Source organism: Phoenix dactylifera, chromosome 7 (genome assembly GCF_009389715.1).
Source record: "Phoenix dactylifera cultivar Barhee BC4 chromosome 7, palm_55x_up_171113_PBpolish2nd_filt_p, whole genome shotgun sequence".
Classification (NCBI taxonomy): Eukaryota; Viridiplantae; Streptophyta; class Magnoliopsida; order Arecales; family Arecaceae; genus Phoenix; species Phoenix dactylifera.
This window is the reverse complement of record NC_052398.1, coordinates 7502261-7529459: the sequence shown is the minus strand read 5'-3', so window position 1 is coordinate 7529459 and position 27199 is coordinate 7502261. Positions and strand designations below refer to the sequence as shown.

At 34.1% G+C, this 27199-nt stretch overlaps 2 protein-coding genes across 2 annotated transcripts in view; one reads left to right on the top strand and one right to left on the bottom strand.

Moving 5' to 3' along the window:
* Positions 1-22514, top strand: part of LOC103706462 (BRAP2 RING ZnF UBP domain-containing protein 2) — a 39074-nt gene extending 16560 nt beyond the window's left edge. Inside the window, exon 12 of the mRNA XM_008790561.3 lies at positions 22159-22514. Coding sequence (XP_008788783.2) covers positions 22159-22323 — 165 coding nt within the window. The 3' untranslated portion in view covers positions 22324-22514. The remainder of the gene's footprint in view (positions 1-22158) is intronic.
* Positions 22515-23234: 720 nt separating this feature from the next.
* LOC103706461 lies at positions 23235-25619 on the bottom strand. The gene is made up of 5 exons (XM_008790560.4): positions 25113-25619; positions 24211-24939; positions 24044-24123; positions 23899-23970; positions 23235-23795 (listed from the first exon to the last, which is right to left on the bottom strand). The coding sequence occupies exons 1-5, from the start codon at positions 25431-25433 to the stop codon at positions 23510-23512; spliced, it is 1488 nt and encodes a 495-aa protein (XP_008788782.2). The 5' UTR covers positions 25434-25619; the 3' UTR covers positions 23235-23509.
* Positions 25620-27199: the final 1580 nt, after the last annotated feature.

Sequence of the window (27199 nt, the reverse complement as noted above, 5' to 3'; positions counted from 1 at the left end):
ACTTTATTCAAAGGTTTGTAATTAATTACTAACCTCGGATTTCCTCTTTCCTTTTCTGCATTTTTATTGACATAAAAAGCAGTACAACTCCAAGGAGAAGAAGATTTTCTTATTAGCCTTCTATTGAGAAGTGTTTCTATCTCTTTTTTGCATAGTTTGAGATATTCTTGATTCATTTGTGTTGGCCTAGCCTTAGTGGGAATATCTTGTTCCGTAAAGGATTCTTCATAAGGTAGACTGACCTGATGACTTTTTCTATTCCAAAAAGCATTGGGTAATTCATCGCAAATTTCATTTTTGAATTGCTTTTCTATCATTTTGATCCTATTTTGATTATAAGGATCTTTCAATTTTTCTTCTATATTATAAAGGTCCACTTCCTCCTTTAGAAAGTTTAATTGATTTTCCTTTTTCATAAGGATGTCCTTGATTTCATTTATCATTTTAGTATGCGGGTCTGTTATAAATGGAAATATTAGCTTCTTTCCTTGGTTTTCTGCATAGATTCCAGTGTTATCTATTTTAGTGATTGGCATGATATCATTAAGGAAAGGAGTTCCTAGAATGATATCTTGTGTTAAGTTTTTTATTAAAATAAAAGATGTTTCAATACAAACATCTTGATTGCAAATGTGTGCTTTTGGTATTTTATACTTAATTGATAACTTATTTCCTCCAGCTGCAGTTAGTGTCTGTACTGTTTTTCGGAAATAAGTTGTTGGGATAAGTCCTTCTTGGATGCAGTTCATATCTGCACCACTATCTACTAATGCCTTAGCATTTTCTAATACAAAATCCTTATTGATTACTAAGTTTATCTTTATATACCATTTTTGGTATGTTATTTGATTCAATATGTTTAAGTATTCAGGAAGATCATTTGGTATCAGAGCCAAGTTTGGCATTCTCAGTTCATTAGCCCCGAACCCAAGAGGGAGGCTACTGGTAGTACCTCGGGTCGGTAATCTGTAGGCAACTATCTATAGTAAGGGTAATAGGCCGAGACATAAGCGCCGGGGAAAAGTCTCGGTAAGCCAACCTTACTTAGGTAGGGAACTGAGCATAGCCAGAATGGCTGGCTAAGCTGTTGGTGGAAGGAGCATATGGAGGTATAATATTCAGACCCTAGAACTCTTTATCATATGCTTTTCCATAATTATTAGACTTTAGTTATTTTACATGTCTTATAATTTAGTCTCATGCTGGGTTAATATCATAGTTGAGTGATGGTCCGTAGGAAGGCCATTTGTACCCGTTGATGCCGGGATGGCGAGTTAGGGTGTTTAGGCCGCATCCGTGAGGGACTTATAGACCAAAACTCAGATATGGTATGAAACTTAGCAAGATTGATAAGATTTAGAAGACAAAGTCCTGTGATAGGATAAATAATTCAAAGTCTAATGATTATAGAAGAAAGCATAAGATAAAGAGATCTAAGATCAATAATATTATATATCCATAACTCCTATCTGCCATTCTGCTAAAATTATGGAAACCCCTTCCATACATTAATCATCTTGTGAAAAATGCTCAGCTAATTGAATATCCAAAATCAATGGATGATATTAATAATTGGACAATTCCAAAAGTATCACCTAATGAAATTTATCATATAGGTATGTGGGATTTTAGTTCAAAAATGATAATAAAAACGATTGAACAAACGTTCCAGATAGATGGAACACCTCAAACCCTTAAATTATTAAGAAAAGAGGATATTGAAAAATACAAGAAAAAGTACCAATTCCTACATATAGGAATGATTCAAGTAGCTTTTAAACCGTTAACCTTATTAGGAAATAATACTAGTTTAATGTCAACTATCAGAGATGGAAGATGTAATTTATTTAAAGAATCTTTAGCGGCAGTAGTAGAAACTAGTCTGTGCCATGGACCAGTATATTTTAACTGTGTCCCCAACCTTAGTCTATCTTTGACAGATCAAAATCTTTATGAAGCTTTAAAATTAAATATAATGACATCTGGTTATAATTTTATTCCAGGGTCTGAAGTGATAGCAATAAGCTATAGACTTCATTTTAAAGTATTAAACACCTTAGCACCCAAAAGTATAATAGATACTCAAAAGGGTCATACGACTCTAGTCTATACAAACCTACAAACAACTAGGATAGCCACAAATAGGTTAATCTCATGGAATGAAATAAACTTTCCAGAATCCTGGTCATTGGAAGAAGTAATTCCAACTCAACCAGTAATAAATGAAAATATAGACCAAATCATACAAATGACAGATGGATCGGTAGAGATCATGTTTGATAACTCCAAGAGAAAAGTAAAAATTCCTGAGATAGGAAGATCAATGTCAAGTAGAAGTTTTGATGGGTATACAAGACCTTCAACTTCTAAAACAAAAATTGATGAAACAAATGTAGTAGAAGAAATAAATATAAGTAAGAATAGTATTCCTTATGGAATCTATAAGAGTAAGGAATCTCCTACTCGATCGGAAATGAGCTTTCATATTTAATGGATTACACCCAAGGAAGTTATATAAGAAGAAAACTCAATGAAGAGTTTCAGTCAGAAAGGAATAAACTATTTAGAGTATGGTATTTGGGAAAATTTTCTCCATTAGAATTAGTATATTACAAAAATAAATATTATGAGGAATTAGAATACTATCAAAAGATAGAATATTTTATCCCTTGGTTTTTAAAATTTTATGCAAATGAGAAAAACCAAGAAATCGCGGTTCTCCAGAAAACATGGACAACTATACAGGATGAAATAATAAATTCACCTTTTCCTCCGCAACAAATGTTAAAACTTCAGTCAACTGAAGCAATGGCTTATTCCAACTTAAGTAAGATGGAACATTCACATGTTACAATAAGAGAATTAAATACTCTTATTAGAGCACAAAATTATACAAATGCATACTTACATTGCATAGGAACAGAATTATTGCAGCTAGAGAAAAAATTAAATGAAATACAAAAGAATATGGAAAGAGACATCCAGATTCTAAAAAAATTAAAGGAAAACCCTGAGAAAAATAAGGAACCAATGACTCCGGTTATTCAGCCTCCACCAGAAGTAAAAAACTTTAAATTACAAAAACCAAATGCAGAATTTATCAAAGTCCTTGAAGAAAGACTAAAAGGATTTCACATAGGAGTAGTCAATAGAAATTCTAGGACTAACCCTGATAGCGAACACACAAATGAAAGTAGTTCGGAAGACTTATGCAATATGATTGAACAAAATCTTCAAATAAATTCAGATGAAGAATTATCAGAAGAAAATATTCTAGACTTAGAAAAATTTGAAGAACAAATGAATGAATTAAATGTTAATCCTATTAAGTATGAGCCTAGACCACTAGAAAAATACTACTATAAAAGGCCTTCTCCATTAGATGTACTACATGAAGAAAGAGAACCATATCAGAATTCTTATTCTGGAAAACACATCTATGAATGGAACATAGATGGAATGTCTGATAAACAAATCTTAGATGTAATACATAGAATAATGATGTATTCAACAATCTGCCAGCAAAATGGAAACACTGATCATGAAATTGTTAAATTTATAATAGCAGGGTTTATAGGTCAGTTAAAAGGATGGTGGCAGGGATATTTAAATGAAAACCAAAAGAATGAAATTTTGGGACATATAAAAACTATAAAAGTAGAGCCAGATAGGCCAACCAGCAGTGGCACTCCAGGAATAGACACTGAACAAGATGCAGTATATACACTGTGTGTTACCATAATCCAACACTTTGTAGGATTAGAATTAAAAGATGGAGATTCAATGAGAACTCTATTACTTAACCTAAAATGTCCAACTTTAACACATTTTAGATGGTATAAAGATACCTTTATGACTAGAGTATTCCAAGTAGGTGATCCTAATACTGAATTATGGAAATCTAAATTTATAGATGGATTACCATATTTATTTGCTGCAAGAGTCAAAAAGACTTTAAGAGATAGACAAGGTGGAATAAACATCAACTATGACCACTACACTTATGGGCAAATCATAGGAGTATGTGTTCAAGAAGGTTTAAATATATGCAATGATCTAAAGCTTAAAAAACAAATTAAGAAACAATCACAAACAGAAAAACACAAATTAGGTGATTTCTGTCACCAGTTTGCATATGACATGCAAGAAAAACCAGAAGGATCTAAGAAAAAGAAAAGAAAGTACAAAAAATACGTACACAAAACACCTCGTAAAGAGTATAAAGCATATAAACAAAGAAGGTACTTTAAGAAAAAACAACAACAGCAAGAAAAACAGGCTGTTAAGAAAAAGAAGAAAAAAAGGATTATTAAAGAAGATCCTAAATGTTATAGGTGTGGTAGATTTGGACATTATGCTAATCGATGTTCAATGAGAAGGAAAATTGATTCCTTAGAAGTAGATGAAAATCTGAAAAATCAGTTATTGAAACTTATGATAAATTCATCTTCAGAAGAAGATAGTAACTATTCAAGTTCATCGGAAGATGAGATCAATGAAGTTATATCTTCATCAGCAGAAGAACAAATAAGATCAGGAAAAGAATGTCAATGTAATATAGTTCAATATAACAAAGATTATTGGAAATCTTTGGTGGGAATGAAATCATTAAATGTACTGACAAATAGTCAGGAGGAAATATTAAAGATCATAGATCAGGTTACTGATCATAATGTCAAAAGACAGCTACTAGAATTTTTAATAGAGAAGAACCCAAATAACAGGGAATCATCAAAGTTGATATTACCCAATAAAGGATATCAATTTCAGGAAGTAATGAATAGATTTAATCATTCTAGAATAAAAGAAAAACCTGCTTCCTTACAAGACTTGAAATATGAGATAAACCAATTAAAAATAGAAATATCTATGTTAAAACATGAAAATAAGGAATTCAATGTTAGAATATCTAGCCTAGAAAATGAAAAAAAAGAGACTCAGATATCTTTTCCAGAAACTCAGGAACCAAATGATCTTCCTGAATACTTAAACATATTGAATCAAATAACATACCAAAAATGGTATATAAAGATAAACTTAGTAATCAATAAGGATTTTGTATTAGAAAATGCTAAGGCATTAATAGATAGTGGTGCAGATATGAACTGCATCCAAGAAGGACTTATCCCAACAACTTATTTCCAAAAAACAGTACAGACACTAACTGCAGCTGGAGGAAATAAGTTATCAATTAAGTATAAAATACCAAAAGCACACATTTGCAATCAAGATGTTTGTATTGAAACATCTTTTATTTTAATAAAAAACTTAACACAAGATATCATTCTAGGAACTCCTTTCCTTAATGATATCATGCCAATCACTAAAATAGATAACACTTATTTATGTTATCTATTAGGATCTAATTATTAGGATCTAATTTTCATCAAAGAGAATATTCAGGTCTATAAGGAGAAAAAAATATTTGGATCTCCTCAACAATCCAGTACCAATGATGATAACTTATTTATGTCCATGAAACATACATTAAGCAGGAGATATCCTAATATATCTGAAGAAGAGGTAAAGGCAAAATGCCTGGAAAGAATTAAGAGGGAATTTTTTGAGGCATTTGATGATAAATCCATGAAATCTGCCTCGTCCCAACAATCTTCATCAAATACTCCTGAGAATACAAATAATCCTTATGAATGTTTAGCAGGAGAAGCCCAAGATCCAAATGAAGATCTAGAAGTTCAGAATACCCCTACTCCAATGGAAGAAGTATGGCAAACAATTCTTACCAGAAGACCTGGACAAAAGGGAGCAGTAAAATCTGTCCCACAAACAGAGAAAGGAAAGACAGTGATCACGTCAAGCTCTGGATAGTACACCCGTGAAGAAATCACTTCACCGACACCTTTTGTGCATAGTCAACAAATGATGGGTTCACCGACAGCTTGATTCTGTCTTGTCACTTTTACTAGTGGTATTGTAAATCTGTGTGCACCCCTGGTATTGTAAATCTGTGTGCACCCCTGGTTTTGTAAATCTGTGTGCACCCCTAGTTTTGTAAATCCGTGTGCACCCATGGTTTTGTAAGAATAGTTTCTGAGTTATTTCCTCTATAAAAGCCATCCTTGGGGTATGTCCAAGGCAGGCGAAAAATATGGAATGAAGCACTTTTTCCTTAGATCTTCTGTGTTTTCATCCTCCTTCCGCAACTGAGTTTATTTCTTAGTTCTGTCTCCCCGAATTGGTATCAGAGCCAAGTTTGGCATTCTCAGTTAATTAGCCCCGAACCCAAGAGGGAGGCTACTGGTAGTACCTCGGGTCGGTAATCTGTAGGCAACTATCTATAGTAAGGGTAATAGGCCGAGACATAAGCGCCGGGGAAAAGTCTCGGTAAGCCAACCTTACTTAGGTAGGGAACTGAGCATAGCCAGAATGGCTGGCTAAGCTGTTGGTGGAAGGAGCATATGGAGGTATAATATTCAGACCCTAGAACTCTTTATCATATGCTTTTCCATAATTATTAGACTTTAGTTATTTTACATGTCTTATAATCTAGTCTCATGCTGGGTTAATATCATAGTTGAGTGATGGTCCGTAGGAAGGCCATTTGTACCCGTTGATGCCGGGATGGCGAGTTAGGGTGTTTAGGCCGCATCCGTGAGGGACTTATAGACCAAAACTCAGATATGGTATGAAACTTAGCAAGATTGATAAGATTTAGAAGACAAAGTCCTGTGATAGGATAAATAATTCAAAGTCTAATGATTATAGAAGAAAGCATAAGATAAAGAGATCTAAGATCAATAATATTATATATCCATATCTCCTATCTGCCATTCTGCTAAAATTATGGAAACCCCTTCCATACATAAACAAGATAATCATCTTGTGAAAAATGCTCAGCTAATTGAATATCCAAAATCAATGGATGATATTAATAATTGGACAATTCCAAAAGTATCACCTAATGAAATTTATCATATAGGTATGTGGGATTTTAGTTCAAAAATGATAATAAAAACGATTGAACAAACGTTGCAGACAGATGGAACACCTCAAATCCTTAAATTATTAAGAAAAGAGGATATTGAAAAATACAAGAAAAAGTACCAATTCCTACATATAGGAATGATTCAAGTAGCTTTTAAACCGTTAACCTTATTAGGAAATAATACTAGTTTAATGTCAACTATCAGAGATGGAAGATGTAATTTATTTAAAGAATCTTTGGCGGCAGTAGTAGAAACTAGTCTGTGCCATGGACCAGTATATTTTAACTGTGTCCCCAACCTTAGTCTATCTTTGACAGATCAAAATCTTTATGAAGCTTTAAAATTAAATATAATGACATCTGGTTATAATTTTATTCCAGGGTCTGAAGTGATAGCAATAAGCTATAGACTTCATTTTAAAGTATTAAACACCTTAGCACCCAAAAGTATAATAGATACTCAAAAGGGTCATACGACTCTAGTCTATACAAACCTACAAACAACTAGGATAGCCACAAATAGGTTAATCTCATGGAATGAAATAAACTTTCCAGAATCCTGGTCATTGGAAGAAGTAATTCCAACTCAACCAGTAATAAATGAAAATATAGACCAAATCATACAAATGACAGATGGATCGGTAGAGATCATGTTTGATAACTCCAAGAGAAAAGTAAAAATTCCTGAGATAGGAAGATCAATGTCAAGTAGAAGTTTTGATGGGTATACAAGACCTTCAACTTCTAAAACAAAAATTGATGAAACAAATGTAGTAGAAGAAATAAATATAAGTAAGAATAGTATTCCTTATGGAATCTATAAGAGTAAGGAATCTCCTACTCGATCGGAAATGAGCTTTCATATTTAATGGATTACACCCAAGGAAGTTATATAAGAAGAAAACTCAATGAAGAGTTTCAGTCAGAAAGGAATAAACTATTTAGAGTATGGTATTTGGGAAAATTTTCTCCATTAGAATTAGTATATTACAAAAATAAATATTATGAGGAATTAGAATACTATCAAAAGATAGAATATTTTATCCTTTGGTTTTTAAAATTTTATGCAAATGAAAAAAACCAAGAAATCGCGGTTCTCCAGAAAACATGGACAACTATACAGGATGAAATAATAAATTCACCTTTTCCTCCGCAACAAATGTTAAAACTTCAGTCAACTGAAGCAATGGCTTATTCCAACTTAAGTAAGATGGAACATTCACATGTTACAATAAGAGAATTAAATACTCTTATTAGAGCACAAAATTATACAAATGCATACTTACATTGCATAGGAACAGAATTATTGCAGCTAGAGAAAAAATTAAATGAAATGCAAAAGAATATGGAAAGAGACATCCAGATTCTAAAAAAATTAAAGGAAAACCCTGAGAAAAATAAGGAACCAATGACTCCGGTTATTCAGCCTCCACTAGAAGTAAAAAACTTTAAATTACAAAAACCAAATGCAGAATTTATCAAAGTCCTTGAAGAAAGACTAAAAGGATTTCACATAGGAGTAGTCAATAGAAATTCTAGGACTAACCCTGATAGCGAACAGACAAATGAAAGTAGTTCGGAAGACTTATGCAATATGATTGAACAAAATCTTCAAATAAATTCAGATGAAGAATTATCAGAAGAAAATATTCTAGACTTAGAAAAATTTGAAGAACAAATGAATGAATTAAATGTTAATCCTATTAAGTATGAGCCTAGACCACTAGAAAAATACTACTATAAAAGGCCTTCTCCATTAGATGTACTACATGAAGAAAGAGAACCATATCAGAATTCTTATTCTGGAAAACACATCTATGAATGGAACATAGATGGAATGTCTGATAAACAAATCTTAGATGTAATACATAGAATAATGATGTATTCAACAATCTGCCAGCAAAATGGAAACACTGATCATGAAATTGTTAAATTTATAATAGCAGGGTTTATAGGTCAGTTAAAAGGATGGTGGCAGGGATATTTAAATGAAAACCAAAAGAATGAAATTTTGGGACATATAAAAACTATAAAAGTAGAGCCAGATAGGCCAACCAGCAGTGGCACTCCAGGAATAGACACTGAACAAGATGCAGTATATACACTGTGTGTTACCATAATCCAACACTTTGTAGGATTAGAATTAAAAGATGGAGATTCAATGAGAACTCTATTACTTAACCTAAAATGTCCAACTTTAACACATTTTAGATGGTATAAAGATACCTTTATGACTAGAGTATTCCAAGTAGGTGATCCTAATACTGAATTATGGAAATCTAAATTTATAGATGGATTACCATATTTATTTGCTGCAAGAGTCAAAAAGACTTTAAGAGATAGACAAGGTGGAATAAACATCAACTATGACCACTACACTTATGGGCAAATCATAGGAGTATGTGTTCAAGAAGGTTTAAATATATGCAATGATCTAAAGCTTAAAAAACAAATTAAGAAACAATCACAAACAGAAAAACACAAATTAGGTGATTTCTGTCACCAGTTTGCATATGACATGCAAGAAAAACCAGAAGGACCTAAGAAAAAGAAAAGAAAGTACAAAAAATACGTACACAAAACACCTCGTAAAGAGTATAAAGCATATAAACAAAGAAGGTACTTTAAGAAAAAACAACAACAGCAAGAAAAACAGGCTGTTAAGAAAAAGAAGAAAAAAAGGATTATTAAAGAAGATCCTAAATGTTATAGGTGTGGTAGATTTGGACATTATGCTAATCGATGTTCAATGAGAAGGAAAATTGATTCCTTAGAAGTAGATGAAAATCTGAAAAATCAGTTAATGAAACTTATGATAAATTCATCTTCAGAAGAAGATAGTAACTATTCAAGTTCATCGGAAGATGAGATCAATGAAGTTATATCTTCATCAGCAGAAGAACAAATAAGATCAGGAAAAGAATGTCAATGTAATATAGTTCAATATAACAAAGATTATTGGAAATCTTTGGTGGGAATGAAATCATTAAATGTACTGACAAATAGTCAGGAGAAAATATTAAAGATCATAGATCAGGTTACTGATCATAATGTCAAAAGACAGCTACTAGAATTTTTAATAGAGAAGAACCCAAATAACAGGGAATCATTAAAGTTGATATTATCCAATAAAGGATATCAATTTCAGGAAGTAATGAATAGATTTAATCATTCTAGAATAAAAGAAAAACCTGCTTCCTTACAAGACTTGAAATATGAGATAAACCAATTAAAAATAGAAATATCTATGTTAAAACATGAAAATAAGGAATTCAATGTTAGAATATCTAGCCTAGAAAATGAAAAAAAAGAGACTCAGATATCTTTTCCAGAAACTCAGGAACCAAATGATCTTCCTGAATACTTAAACATATTGAATCAAATAACATACCAAAAATGGTATATAAAGATAAACTTAGTAATCAATAAGGATTTTGTATTAGAAAATGCTAAGGCATTAATAGATAGTGGTGCAGATATGAACTGCATCCAAGAAGGACTTATCCCAACAACTTATTTCCAAAAAACAGTACAGACACTAACTGCAGCTGGAGGAAATAAGTTATCAATTAAGTATAAAATACCAAAAGCACACATTTGCAATCAAGATGTTTGTATTGAAACATCTTTTATTTTAATAAAAAACTTAACACAAGATATCATTCTAGGAACTCTTTTTCTTAATGATATCATGCCAATCACTAAAATAGATAACACTGGAATCTATGCAGAAAACCAAGGAAAGAAGCTAATATTTCCATTTATAACAGACCCGCACACTAAAATGATAAATGAAATCAAGGACATCCTTATGAAAAAGGAAAATCAATTAAACTTTCTAAAGGAGGAAGTGGACCTTTATAATATAGAAGAAAAATTGAAAGATCCTTATAATCAAAATAGGATCAAAATGATAGAAAAGCAATTCAAAAATGAAATTTGCGATGAATTACCCAATGCTTTTTGGAATAGAAAAAGTCATCAGGTCAGTCTACCTTATGAAGAATCCTTTAAGGAACAAGATATTCCCACTAAGGATAGGCCAACACAAATGAATCAAGAATATCTCAAACTATGCAAAAAAGAGATAGAAACACTTCTCAATAGAAGGCTAATAAGAAAATCTTCATCTCCTTGGAGTTGTACTGCTTTTTATGTCAATAAAAATGCAGAAAAGGAAAGAGGAAATCCGAGGTTAGTAATTAATTACAAACCTTTGAATAAAGTACTAAAATGGATAAGGTATCCCTTACCAAATAAAAAAGATTTGTTAGATAGATTAAATAAGGCAACTATCTTTTCAAAATTTGACCTAAAATCAGGCTATTGGCAAATTCAGATCAAAGAATCAGATAGATACAAAACTGCTTTTACAGTACCATTTGGTCATTATGAATGGAACGTAATGCCCTTTGGATTAAAAAATGCACCCTCTGAATTTCAGAGAATTATGCATGAAATTTTCCATGACATATCATACATAATTGTGTATATAGATGATGTCTTAATATTTTTTCAAACATTTGAAGATCACATCAAACATCTTAAACATTTTAAGATGGTAGCCCATAAAAATGGATTAGTTATATCCGAAAAGAAAATGAGCTTATTTCAAACCAAGATAAGGTTCTTAGGACACTATATTTCTCAAGGGAAGATAATTCCTATTGAAAGAAGTATTGAATTTGCATCTAAATTTCCAGATGAAATAATTGATGTTAAACAACTTCAAAGATTTTTAGGAAGTTTGAACTACATATCTGATTATTACAAGAATCTAGCAGAAGATACTGCTCTTTTGTATAAAAGGCTTAACAAAAGACCGGTTCCTTGGAGTGATTTGCATACCGAACAGGTAAGAAAAATCAAGTCAAAGGTAAAAAGTTTACCTTGCTTAGCACTAGCTAATCCTAATTGGTTTAAAATTGTCGAAACTGATGCATCTGATATCGGATATGGAGGAATTATTAGCTTCTTTCCTTGGTTTTCTGCATAGATTCCAGTGTTATCTATTTTGCTGGCAGATTGTTGAATACATCATTATTCTATGTATTACATCTAAGATTTGTTTATCAGACATTCCATCTATGTTCCATTCATAGATGTGTTTTCCAGAATAAGAATTCTGATATGGTTCTCTTTCTTCATGTAGTACATCTAATGGAGAAGGCCTTTTATAGTAGTATTTTTCTAGTGGTCTAGGCTCATACTTAATAGGATTAACATTTAATTCATTCATTTGTTCTTCAAATTTTTCTAAGTCTAGAATATTTTCTTCTGATAATTCTTCATCTGAATTTATTTGAAGATTTTGTTCAATCATATTGCATAAGTCTTCCGAACTACTTTCATTTGTCTGTTCGCTATCAGGGTTAGTCCTAGAATTTCTATTGACTACTCCTATGTGAAATCCTTTTAGTCTTTCTTCAAGGACTTTGATAAATTCTGCATTTGGTTTTTGTAATTTAAAGTTTTTTACTTCTGGTGGAGGCTGAATAACCGGAGTCATTGGTTCCTTATTTTTCTCAGGGTTTTCCTTTAATTTTTTTAGAATCTGGATGTCTCTTTCCATATTCTTTTGTATTTCATTTAATTTTTTCTCTAGCTGCAATAATTCTGTTCCTATGCAATGTAAGTATGCATTTGTATAATTTTGTGCTCTAATAAGAGTATTTAATTCTCTTATTGTAACATGTGAATGTTCCATCTTACTTAAGTTGGAATAAGCCATTGCTTCAGTTGACTGAAGTTTTAACATTTGTTGCGGAGGAAAAGGTGAATTTATTATTTCATCCTGTATAGTTGTCCATGTTTTCTGGAGAACCGCGATTTCTTGGTTTTTCTCATTTGCATAAAATTTTAAAAACCAAGGGGTAAAATATTCTATCTTTTGATAGTATTCTAATTCCTCATAATATTTATTTTTGTAATATACTAATTCTAATGGAGAAAATTTTTCCAAATACCATACTCTAAATAGTTTATTCCTTTCTGACTGAAACTCTTCATTGAGTTTTCTTCTTATATAACTTCCTTGGGTGTAATCCATTAAATATGAAAGCTCATTTCCGATCGAGTAGGAGATTCCTTACTCTTATAGATTCCATAAGGAATACTATTCTTACTTATATTTATTTCTTCTACTACATTTGTTTCATCAATTTTTGTTTTAGAAGTTGAAGGTCTTGTATACCCATCAAAACTTCTACTTGACATTGATCTTCCTATCTCAGGAATTTTTACTTTTCTCTTGGAGTTATCAAACATGATCTCTACCGATCCATCTGTCATTTGTATGATTTGGTCTATATTTTCATTTATTACTGGTTGTGTATCCACCCATTCTTCAAAAAGACTGAGTAATTCTTTAGGTAATATTCTTATGTCAGGGCCGAAGAATGTCCACCATTTGTTGGGACGCAGTGCCAATGCACTTCCCATGAATACAGCTAATTTCCTGATAAGGTTAACGGTTTAAAAGCTACTTGAATCATTCCTATATGTAGGAATTGGTACTTTTTCTTGTATTTTTCAATATCCTCTTTTCTTAATAATTTAAGGGTTTGAGGTGTTCCATCTGTCTGGAACGTTTGTTCAATCGTTTTTATTATCATTTTTGAACTAAAATCCCACATACCTATATGATAAATTTCATTAGGTGATACTTTTGGAATTGTCCAATTATTAATATCATCCATTGATTTTGGATATTCAATTAGCTGAGCATTTTTCACAAGATGATTATCTTGTTTATGTATGGAAGGGGTTTCCATAATTTTAGCAGAATGGCAGATAGGAGATATGGATATATAATATTATTGATCTTAGATCTCTTTATCTTATGCTTTCTTCTATAATCATTAGACTTTGAATTATTTATCCTATCACATGACTTTGTCTTCTAAATCTTATCAATCTTGCTAAGTTTCATACCATATCTGAGTTTTGGTCTATAAGTCCCTCACGGATGCGGCCTAAACACCCTAACTCGCCATCCCGGCATCAACGGGTACAAATGGCCTTCCTACGGACCATCACTCAACTATGATATTAACCCAGCATGAGACTAGATTATAAGACATGTAAAATAACTAAAGTCTAATAATTATGGAAAAGCATATGATCAAGAGTTCTAGGGTCTGAATATTATACCTCCATATGCTCCTTCCACCAACAGCTTAGCCAGCCATTCTGGCTATGCTCAGTTCCCTACCTAAGTAAGGTTGGCTTACCGAGACTTTTCCCCGGCGCTTATGTCTCGGCCTATTACCCTTACTATAGATAGTTGCCTACAGATTACCGACCCGAGGTACTACCAGTAGCCTCCCTCTTGGGTTCGGGGCTAATGAACTGAGAATGCCAAACTTGGCTCTGATACCAATTCGGGGAGACAGAACTAAGAAATAAACTCAGTTGCGGAAGGAGGATGAAAACACAGAAGATCTAAGGAAAAAGTGCTTCATTCCATATTTTTCGCCTGCCTTGGACATACCCCAAGGATGGCTTTTATAGAGGAAATAACTCAGAAACTATTCTTACAAAACCATGGGTGCACACGGATTTACAAAACTAGGGGTGCACACAGATTTACAAAACCAGGGGTGCACACAGATTTACAATACCAGGGGTGCACACAGATTTACAATACCACTAGTAAAAGTGACAAGACAGAATCAAGCTGTCGGTGAACCCATCATTTGTTCACTATGCACAAAAGGTGTCGGTGAAGTGATTTCTTCACGGGTGTACTATCCAGAGCTTGACATGACCACTGTCTTTCCTTTCTCTGTTTGTGGGACAGATTTTACTGCTCCCTTTTGTCCAGGTCTTCTGGTAAGAATTGTTTGCCATACTTCTTCCATTGGAGTAGGGGTATTCTGAACTTCTAGATCTTCATTTGGATCTTGGGCTTCTCCTGCTAAACATTCATAAGGATTATTTGTATTCTCAGGAGTATTTGATGAAGATTGTTGGGACGAGGCAGATTTCATGGATTTATCATCAAATGCCTCAAAAAATTCCCTCTTGATTCTTTCCAGGCATTTTGCCTTTACCTCTTCTTCAGATATATTAGGATATCTCCTGCTTAATGTATGTTTCATGGACATAAATAAGTTATCATCATTGGTACTGGATTGTTGAGGAGATCCAAATATTTTTTTCTCCTTATAGACCTGAATATTCTCTTTGATGAAAATTAGATCCTAATAGATAACATAAATAAGTGTTATCTATTTTAGTGATTGGCATGATATCATTAAGGAAAGGAGTTCCTAGAATGATATCTTGTGTTAAGTTTTTTATTAAAATAAAAGATGTTTCAATACAAACATCTTGATTGCAAATGTGTGCTTTTGGTATTTTATACTTAATTGATAACTTATTTCCTCCAGCTGCAGTTAGTGTCTGTACTGTTTTTTGGAAATAAGTTGTTGGGATAAGTCCTTCTTGGATGCAGTTCATATCTGCACCACTATCTATTAATGCCTTAGCATTTTCTAATACAAAATCCTTATTGATTACTAAGTTTATCTTTATATACCATTTTTGGTATGTTATTTGATTCAATATGTTTAAGTATTCAGGAAGATCATTTGGTTCCTGAGTTTCTGGAAAAGATATCTGAGTCTCTTTTTTTTTTCATTTTCTAGGCTAGATATTCTAACATTGAATTCCTTATTTTCATGTTTTAACATAGATATTTCTATTTTTAATTGGTTTATCTCATATTTCAAGTCTTGTAAGGAAGCAGGTTTTTCTTTTATTCTAGAATGATTAAATCTATTCATTACTTCCTGAAATTGATATCCTTTATTGGGTAATATCAACTTTGATGATTCCCTGTTATTTGGGTTCTTCTCTATTAAAAATTCTAGTAGCTGTCTTTTGACATTATGATCAGTAACCTGATCTATGATCTTTAATATTTCCTCCTGACTATTTGTCAGTACATTTAATGATTTCATTCCCACCAAAGATTTCCAATAATCTTTGTTATATTGAACTATATTACATTGACATTCTTTTCCTGATCTTATTTGTTCTTCTGCTGATGAAGATATAACTTCATTGATCTCATCTTCCGATGAACTTGAATAGTTACTATCTTCTTCTGAAGATGAATTTATCATAAGTTTCATTAACTGATTTTTCAGATTTTCATCTACTTCTAAGGAATCAATTTTCCTTCTCATTGAACATCGATTAGCATAATGTCCAAATCTACCACACCTATAACATTTAGGATCTTCTTTAATAATCCTTTTTTTCTTCTTTTTCTTAACAGCCTGTTTTTCTTGCTGTTGTTGTTTTTTCTTAAAGTACCTTCTTTGTTTATATGCTTTATACTCTTTACGAGGTGTTTTGTGTACGTATTTTTTGTACTTTCTTTTCTTTTTCTTAGATCCTTCTGGTTTTTCTTGCATGTCATATGCAAACTGGTGACAGAAATCACCTAATTGGTGTTTTTCTGTTTGTGATTGTTTCTTAATTTGTTTTTTAAGCTTTAGATCATTGCATATATTTAAACCTTCTTGAACACATACTCCTATGATTTGTCCATAAGTGTAGTGGTCATAGTTGATGTTTATTCCACCTTGTCTATCTCTTAAAGTCTTTTTGACTCTTGCAGCAAATAAATATGGTAATCCATCTATAAATTTAGATTTCCATAATTCAGTATTAGGATCACCTACTTGGAATACTCTAGTCATAAAGGTATCTTTATACCCTCTAAAATGTGTTAAAGTTGGACATTTTAGGTTAAGTAATAGAGTTCTCATTGAATCTCCATCTTTTAATTCTAATCCTACAAAGTGTTGGATTATGGTAACACACAGTGTATATACTGCATCTTGTTCAGTGTCTATTCCTGGAGTGCCACTGCTGGTTGGCCTATCTGGCTCTACTTTTATAGTTTTTATATGTCCCAAAATTTCATTCTTTTGGTTTTCATTTAAATATCCCTGCCACCATCCTTTTAACTGACCTATAAACCCTGCTATTATAAATTTAACAATTTCATGATCAGTGTTTTCATTTTGCTGGCAGATTGTTGAATACATCATTATTCTATGTATTACATCTAAGATTTGTTTATCAGACATTCCATCTATGTTCCATTCATAGATGTGTTTTCCAGAATAAGAATTCTGATATGGTTCTCTTTCTTCATGTAGTACATCTAATGGAGAAGGCCTTTTATAGTAGTATTTTTCTAGTGGTCTAGGCTCATACTTAATAGGATTAACATTTAATTCATTCATTTGTTCTTCAAATTTTTCTAAGTCTAGAATATTTTCTTCTGATAATTCTTCATCTGAATTTATTTGAAGATTTTGTTCAATCATATTGCATAAGTCTTCCGAACTACTTTCATTTGTCTGTTCGCTATCAGGGTTAGTCCTAGAATTTCTATTGACTACTCCTATGTGAAATCCTTTTAGTCTTTCTTCAAGGACTTTGATAAATTCTGCATTTGGTTTTTGTAATTTAAAGTTTTTTACTTCTGGTGGAGGCTGAATAACCGGAGTCATTGGTTCCTTATTTTTCTCAGGGTTTTCCTTTAATTTTTTTAGAATCTGGATGTCTCCTTCCATATTCTTTTGTATTTCATTTAATTTTTTCTCTAGCTGCAATAATTCTGTTCCTATGCAATGTAAGTATGCATTTGTATAATTTTGTGCTCTAATAAGAGTATTTAATTCTCTTATTGTAACATGTGAATGTTCCATCTTACTTAAGTTGGAATAAGCCATTGCTTCAGTTGACTGAAGTTTTAACATTTGTTGCGGAGGAAAAGGTGAATTTATTATTTCATCCTGTATAGTTGTCCATGTTTTCTGGAGAACCGCGATTTCTTGGTTTTTCTCATTTGCATAAAATTTTAAAAACCAAGGGGTAAAATATTCTATCTTTTGATAGTATTCTAATTCCTCATAATATTTATTTTTGTAATATACTAATTCTAATGGAGAAAATTTTCCCAAATACCATACTCTAAATAGTTTATTCCTTTCTGACTGAAACTCTTCATTGAGTTTTCTTCTTATATAACTTCCTTGGGTGTAATCCATTAAATATGAAAGCTCATTTCCGATCGAGTAGGAGATTCCTTACTCTTATAGATTCCATAAGGAATACTATTCTTACTTATATTTATTTCTTCTACTACATTTGTTTCATCAATTTTTGTTTTAGAAGTTGAAGGTCTTGTATACTCATCAAAACTTCTACTTGACATTGATCTTCCTATCTCAGGAATTTTTACTTTTCTCTTGGAGTTATCAAACATGATCTCTACCGATCCATCTGTCATTTGTATGATTTGGTCTATATTTTCATTTATTACTGGTTGAGTTGGAATTACTTCTTCCAATGACCAGGATTCTGGAAAGTTTATTTCATTCCATGAGATTAACCTATTTGTGGCTATCCTAGTTGTTTGTAGGTTTGTATAGACTAGAGTCGTATGACCCTTTTGAGTATCTATTATACTTTTGGGTGCTAAGGTGTTTAATACTTTGAAATGAAGTCTATAGCTTATTGCTATCACTTCAGACCCTGGAATAAAATTATAACCAGATGTCATTATATTTAATTTTAAAACTTCATAAAGATTTTGATCTGTCAAAGATAGACTAAGGTTGGGGACACAGTTAAAATATACTGGTCCATGGCACAGGCTAGTTTCTACTACTGCCGCCAAAGATTCTTTAAATAAATTACATCTTCCATCTCTGATAGTTGACATTAAACTAGTATTATTTCCTAATAAGGTTAACGGTTTAAAAGCTACTTGAATCATTCCTATATGTAGGAATTGGTACTTTTTCTTGTATTTTTCAATATCCTCTTTTCTTAATAATTTAAGGGTTTGAGGTGTTCCATCTGTCTGGAACGTTTGTTCAATCGTTTTTATTATCATTTTTGAACTAAAATCCCACATACCTATATGATAAATTTCATTAGGTGATACTTTTGGAATTGTCCAATTATTAATATCATCCATTGATTTTGGATATTCAATTAGCTGAGCATTTTTCACAAGATGATTATCTTGTTTATGTATGGAAGGGGTTTCCATAATTTTAGCAGAATGGCAGATAGGAGATATGGATATATAATATTATTGATCTTAGATCTCTTTATCTTATGCTTTCTTCTATAATCATTAGACTTTGAATTATTTATCCTATCACATGACTTTGTCTTCTAAATCTTATCAATCTTGCTAAGTTTCATACCATATCTGAGTTTTGGTCTATAAGTCCCTCACGGATGCGGCCTAAACACCCTAACTCGCCATCCCGGCATCAACGGGTACAAATGGCCTTCCTACGGACCATCACTCAACTATGATATTAACCCAGCATGAGACTAGATTATAAGACATGTAAAATAACTAAAGTCTAATAATTATGGAAAAGCATATGATAAAGAGTTCTAGGGTCTGAATATTATACCTCCATATGCTCCTTCCACCAACAGCTTAGCCAGCCATTCTGGCTATGCTCAGTTCCCTACCTAAGTAAGGTTGGCTTACCGAGACTTTTCCCCGGCGCTTATGTCTCGGCCTATTACCCTTACTATAGATAGTTGCCTACAGATTACCGACCCGAGGTACTACCAGTAGCCTCCCTCTTGGGTTCGGGGCTAATGAACTGAGAATGCCAAACTTGGCTCTGATACCAATTCGGGGAGACAGAACTAAGAAATAAACTCAGTTGCGGAAGAAGGAGGATGAAAACACAGAAGATCTAAGGAAAAAGTGCTTCATTCCATATTTTTCGCCTGCCTTGGACATACCCCAAGGATGGCTTTTATAGAGGAAATAACTCAGAAACTATTCTTACAAAACCATGGGTGCACACGGATTTATAAAACTAGGGGTGCACACAGATTTACAAAACCAGGGGTGCACACAGATTTACAATACCAGGGGTGCACACAGATTTACAATACCACTAGTAAAAGTGACAAGACAGAATCAAGCTGTCGGTGAACCCATCATTTGTTGACTATGCACAAAAGGTGTCGGTGAAGTGATTTCTTCACGGGTGTACTATCCAGAGCTTGACGTGATCACTGTCTTTCCTTTCTCTGTTTGTGGGACAGATTTTACTGCTCCCTTTTGTCCAGGTCTTCTGGTAAGAATTGTTTGCCATACTTCTTCCATTGGAGTAGGGGTATTCTGAACTTCTAGATCTTCATTTGGATCTTGGGCTTCTCCTGCTAAACATTCATAAGGATTATTTGTATTCTCAGGAGTATTTGATGAAGATTGTTGGGACGAGGCAGATTTCATGGATTTATCATCAAATGCCTCAAAAAATTCCCTCTTGATTCTTTCCAGGCATTTTGCCTTTACCTCTTCTTCAGATATATTAGGATATCTCCTGCTTAATGTATGTTTCATGGACATAAATAAGTTATCATCATTGGTACTGGATTGTTGAGGAGATCCAAATATTTTTTTCTCCTTATAGACTTGAATATTCTCTTTGATGGTAGTTATTATACCATCTAATTTGTCGTTGGGCATTCCTACCCACCATTTGTAGAGAGCATTTCTCTTTAAAACTGGAATATTGTTGGAGTCAAATCCGGTAGATAAGGTCCATTTCCAGATCCATGGAATCTTGTTCTCTATGAAATACATCATAGGACAGGTAGCAGTACAAATTTGATCATCGGTCATTTTATTAATGACTGGATGTGTATCCACCCATTCTTCAAAAAGACTGAGTAATTCTTTAGGTAATATTCTTATGTCAGGGCCGAAGAATGTCCACCATTTGTTGAACCAACCCGGAACGGGTTTGGCCAGAACATCAGGATGTACCTGCAGAAACCAAGAGTGTTTTCTCTTGGGATTTTCATAGAAAAATAGGTTAGTGAAAGCCTCGACATAGTCCCAGTATGTTGCCATGATTTCATAACCATATTTGGTTATCATGATTGGCCTGTTGGGATCCAGTCCCCATTCTTGTGGCTGCATGATTCTGCAAATAATACATTTACTATAGTTGATATAATTAGTTATATTATTATTATTGGAAATTATGATTAATTTCCACAGATTCAGTAAGGAGCAATAATTTCTCCATTATCTGTCTGTCCTTGTCGTTCATTGAAGGATATCCTTGCTCGTCAAAATATTTTTGACGAATGCACCATGGGTCTTCCATTTGCTCAATGTCACTTGGACCCAGGTACATTATAATGGTCTCGCAATTATTTTGCAAGAATGAGGTGTCAATAGTACTTTCTTGAAGCACCTCTTTCATTGTTGGCTTTGATGATGATGAAGAAGAGAGATTTTCTCTTGCAGCATTTTGCTGTTCAACCTGCTTTTGTTTTTGTTGCCCCAAGTAGGTTGCTAGGTCCACCATTTGTGGTACCCTTTCTGGCTGTCTATGAAACAGGAAATTAGCTGTATTCATGGGAAGTGCATTGGCACTGCGTCCCCTGATTCCTCGAGAAGAATTTCTTCCCCGAGCATATGTTCCTCTGAGAGGAATCATCTCTGTAAAAATTCACGTGTTAAGAAATCTGGAAGAGAATTCTCTTTTGATTTAATATATTCAATATTAAAATCAAAAACAGACAATTGTGCCTGCCATCCAGCAAAAATTTGCTTGGATACCAAATTTTTTATATCTTTCTCTATGATCTGCTTTGCTGCTGTGCAGTCTATCCTCAACAAAAATTGTTGATTTAGCAGATCGCTCTGAAATTTTAAAATACATTTAACTATGAAAAGCATCTCTTTCTTAATAGTAGAATACTTACTTTGAGTAGGATTCCATTTTCCAGAGACAAACCTGACAAGGATTTCTTTGCCATTATTAGGATCTAATTGCTTTAAGATTCCTCCATATCCGATATCAGATGCATCAGTTTCGACAATTTTAAACCAATTAGGATTAGCTAGTGCTAAATACTCCCTTTAGCTCTGTTGTAGCTCCAAGTTGGTTGTTTTGAAGCTTTCATGTTGCCTTGATTTCCTGCCATTCCAAGAGTTGATTGTGGTTTTGCATCATCGCTTTTTGATGGTTGTTCGTGAAGTCTCCATGCTTTGTTATCTTCTTTTGTGGAAAGAGCATAGTGTGCTTACATCTTATAATGTTCTCTTCTGCCAGCGTGTTGGTCTATTCATATATAATTTATTATCCTCCCCAAACTCTGATGTCTATCTTTTTTTATGGCAGTTGAGAGATCTAATAGTTCATATTGAAACTCAGAGTACAGTAGATGAACTTCCTGGTTCAGTGTCGAGTGATATAAAGGGTGGCACAGCCCTGTCAGCACCAGCAGCATCGTCTTCTAGTAGTAATGGCGCAAGGCGTTCCACAAGAAATCGTAGAAGAAACTGAGCTTGGAATTATTCTCGAGTCTTTTGGAAGGGAGGGGGCAGGGTGTGTGTTAACGAAACTGTATGGCCTAATAGCCTTTGATGCGCTATCAGGCTATCACGCGCCATGGACATAAAAAAAAAAGAAATTTCTGTATGTTTCTATTCAAGAGCCATCTTATATTCCAAGTGCACAGCAAGTGCAGTGAGATCCACGAATGGAAAAAAAGTAAAATATGGGATTTTCATAAGGTCTGTCGGACCGCTATCGGAACTTTTTCTGGTCGAACAGGCCGGTTCGATATTGAATAGATATGCGTATTTTTTTTTGAGTTTTTTAAATTGATTTAATTGATATTTAATTTTTTAATTTTTTTTAATAATTTTAAATCTAATTTGATTTTTTTTGATTTTTTTTATATTTTTTGATTCCGATTTACTTCAAATGATATACATTATTGTTTTAAAATGATAAAAAATACATACAAAAAGTAATATAAAATATTTTCAAATCGAAGAGAAAAATATAAAATAATATAATTAATTATATATATATATTAAAGTATAATATACAAGTTGATATTTAAATTATCGTTGAGTGGCGATGTTTTTTTGTAAATATTCGAATCATCAACATAGTTAGGAGGTACATCAATTCTTCAAACCAAATGATATTACGGTGTTATATGTTCATCTTATAAGGAACGTGCTTCGAGTTATAGTCATTCTTAGATCTTTGGTTGAAGCTATATCTTTAAGAGGTGTCTTCTAGTTGATAAACTGGTTAATAAAATATTCATTTAAATAAGCCGGCGTGTTTAGCATTTAAATAAGGTTGATTAGGCATTAGGTATGGAGAGTATTGAGACTGAAGAGGAGATTTGCTTTAAAAAGAAACAAAAACAAAAAGCCTATTAATTAGTGGAGAGAGTGTAAACAGCACCAGAATTAGGGGAATTAACCCATGTTCATTAAGCACCAGACAAACAGCTGAGGGCAAAAATACCAAAAGCAGCTCCTTCCTTCATAGAGAGCTTTTTAAATTCACCAAGGAAAGAATGCAAAATAGACCCTCACATTCACACAACCACCAACAGATCCAACAACAACACTTGAATTTCCTCCGACCAGAGTTAAACCGAGCCAACTCATTATTACATACAAAACTCCTGATACAGATCCAACAACACTCGAATGAAATCTTCTTATCAGTTACCCCTTGGAGACCAGAAAGGATTCTGATCATCAAGAAAGGGATTGCTTGCAAAACAGCCATTAGTTTTATCCTTCACCTTGCGATTCAACAGCACTTGATCCTCGGAGAAGAGGTCGATGTGCAAGTTCTCATCATTATCTTCAAAAGCTACCCATTTCTCTTCACTGCCATTCTTCTCTCTTTCAGCACTTCTCAGGGTTTTCATCTCACTGACATGATCCTTAAACTCCTTCCTCACGACATCGAGCACAACGTCCCCATACTGATCGCACCACGACCTACAACAATATAAACATTTTAGCCCAATATGCTAATAATTCCATTACATTCTTGCATCGAAAACTGATTCATAACATGACCATTGCTCATTCAAGTGCTTACTTTGGGAAGAAATTGTTCAGATCTGCCTTGTCCCCAGGAAGCCTTGTCGATATTGCCTCCATTTGTTCATTCCTACGAATAAATGAGAAGGTCAAAAGAAGGACAGAGAGATTTAGAAAGTGATATTGAGAAGATAAATTCTTACGAGAAATCATGGTTTGGATTCTTTGCACATAATTCCGATTGGATTCGAGAGAGCTCCTTCTTTATATTCTCCCCCAAGACCTACACAAAAGCAAACCAAGATCCTTTGTTCATGAGCTGCATCTAAATGTGCTTTCGTGGCAAAATGCGCAGTTATCCTCTCCATACCTTGTCGACCAAAAAATCAGAGTGCATCGCTTTCTTCATCCTTTTCGTATCAGGGCCTTCTCCGATCGGGCTGGCCACGAGCGCGCGAGGAATTGGCGAAGCGTCGTCAGACCTCTCTCCTGGAGGCAGGTAAGGAGTTGCGGACTCGTCTTCAGAATCACTTCTCTTCCATTTCTTAAATCCATCGAAACCCCATTGTTTCTTCGAAGATTTTGGCAGTTTCTCTTCAGGCTTGGGGGTGGAGGCCTCCTTGTTCTCATTCTCATCTCGTTGCTGTCTCTGAAATAGAGCATGGAACGGCTTCCTCTTCGCCGGCTCAGACTTGACCGGCGCCGGCGGCGAGCTCTCGGGCATAAGGATTGAACAGTTATTGCCGTTTTTATTCTTCTCCCAGAATGGATTTTCCATGGAAACCTTTGATGGATCCATCGCGTTTATATTCGGATTCCTCGAGTTCTCCTTCCCCTTCCCTCTCCATGATTTGTATGGAGTGGCTACATTGCTGATAAAAGATTTCATTGGGGTTTTATGCTTGCTCTTCTCGGTTGTCGTGGTGGGCTCTCTGTCCCTGAGCTCTATAACTGACCACTCTTCAGAGCTCACTGCGGGGGCCCCAACGATCACATCTCTGCAATCGATCTCCGCCCCCTGCACCGCGAGCCTCTGCAGCAGAGGCCTCTTTGAAGAATGGTACTCCTCAGCTGAAATGCATTTGGCATAGAATAATTCCTACGAAACCATGAGTAAGAACAACGTTCTAAGTTCCATTCAAAGATTTTTTTTTTTTTAAAAAAAACAGAATCATTTTTCTCTCCTCAAATTCCAACACGATGAAAAAACAGGGGATTATGGTCGAGCCTCTTGGAAGATGGAAGAGAGACCATGTTGAGCTACGGTCCTACCTGCAAGAAAAGAAGCTTGTCTCTGATCACGCTAACTGGCTCCGGATGGGCCGGGGAGGCGATAAGGGTATCGAGGAGATGGGATCGGAAGGCCGTGACGTCGCTCTCGGGCACGATCCCTTCCTTGTGGAGGCCAATGAGGTTGAGGATCCGGTGGAAGGACTCCTGCTGCCATTTGAGGTTGTCGGAGTGATGCTTGGCGAGCTTCTGGTCTGGTGGGAGGCGCCGATTCTTGAGGGAGAAGGGGAGGAGGGATTTGCACAGAGAGGTGATGGTGTCTTGGAAGGAAGAGTAGTAGGTGGGCGTGTAGGTGTACGCCATTTTTCCTTCCTCCTTTTCCTTTCAATCTTTCCTTTAGATTCTTTCCGATGGTTTTTCTTCTTTTTCCGCAGCCAAGCTGGTGCCAGGAGCTTGAGGTGAAGAGAGAAAAAGGAAGAAATTTGAAGAGGTAGCCGTTGGGGAGGAGGGGGAAGCGTCTTCCTTTTCTTGTGGGTGGAGTTTTAGCCTTCTCTTTTTTTCAAAAAATATTTGAGGGGTGCAACGGTACGCTAAACTAGCCGTTGGAGGCTTGGGATCTAAGTATAAAATATAAAATTTGAAGGTGCCTTATTTTTTCTAATAAGAACCCCTTCAAATCAAAAGGTCTGAATATATCTGATACATCATTGTGTGAGAAAGGTGACGACCTAGAAAGGCTCCCTCTAATGCTGTGGTTATCTAGTTAGAACCTTCCATAAAATCAAATAGCAGGGTAATTTTAGAATAGAGTGTTTTTTTTTTTTGGTTGTTGTTGAATCTAGCTGCTGGACAAAGCGCTTGTATAAATACATCCAGTCGCACCTGCCATCAATATATCCCAGAGATAAATTGGTAAATCCAGTGAAGTATCCCACATTTTAGATTTTCTATATTTAGCTGTATAAGAAGCTACCAAATCAGCTGCCTGATTAGCTCCTACAAAAATATGCTGAATTATACCTAATATGAGATGCTCAATGTAAGTCTCCAAATATCTATTAGCAGGATGAGTTTATTGGGTAGTGCAGCTGTCCACATTAAATCCAATTATTAGATGGATCAGACTCAGTGGACCAATCGAATAGTTACTCACCACATTATTCTTTTGTATTTAAATACTTTAAGATCAAATGAGAGGCACCTGTTACATATGCCCTGGGATCTGGATTGATTCACTGGATCTGGTCTCTATAATAATTTCTCCAGCATGAACGACCCCATCTCACTAAACCAGTGTTGGGATCCCATGGGCTGGTGTTGACCTAGAAAATATTGCTCCATGTGATGAGAGGACCGGCTTGAGCTCATCCATTAGATCTAAGGACATGATAGTTTTACAATACATGAGCTACATGGACAATGCATAAACTAATCAAACTAAATGATTAGTATTATTGCAAATACTAGAAACCTCTTTCTTATTTTCTATCAGGAAAAATTAAATATGTTATTGCTATCAACTTTAATTTCGTTCATCAATTAGAACTTGGTCATTTCAGTGAAAAGGACCGCAGAAGTCTATTGTTTTGTAGTGTTGTTGCGTAACAATCGTGGATGCTTTTGACCACCTTCAAGCCTTAAAAAGACGTGATGCCTAGGAATGACGCCATGGAAAAATAAAATATCTGATCGAGGACGTGTACACTGTAGAACAGGCACTTGCCTGGAAATTTACGCTTCCACATCCCTATTTCAATGCTTAAGGAAGCCCCATCACATCTATATTTGTTTGAAAGATAGACGTATTCGCAGTTGCCCAAATCAAGACGCCATACCATCCCCTTCACATTGAAAGAAGATTTCTCTTATCATTATAATGAAAATTTGAGTATTTCAATTCCATTACCATTTGATCTTATATTTAATATTTTTTTGATTTTCAAATACCAGAGTAAAGGCTGTCTCTTGGTAACTTGGATCGCATTCTAGACATTCCAGATATTTTCTTTTGTATAATAAAAAAATTTATTAGTTGGATCGGAGCTGCTAATAAATTTATCCTAGAGCATATTGCTATTATACATAAAAAGACCAAAAAGAAGAAAAAAGATATTACTATTACATATGTT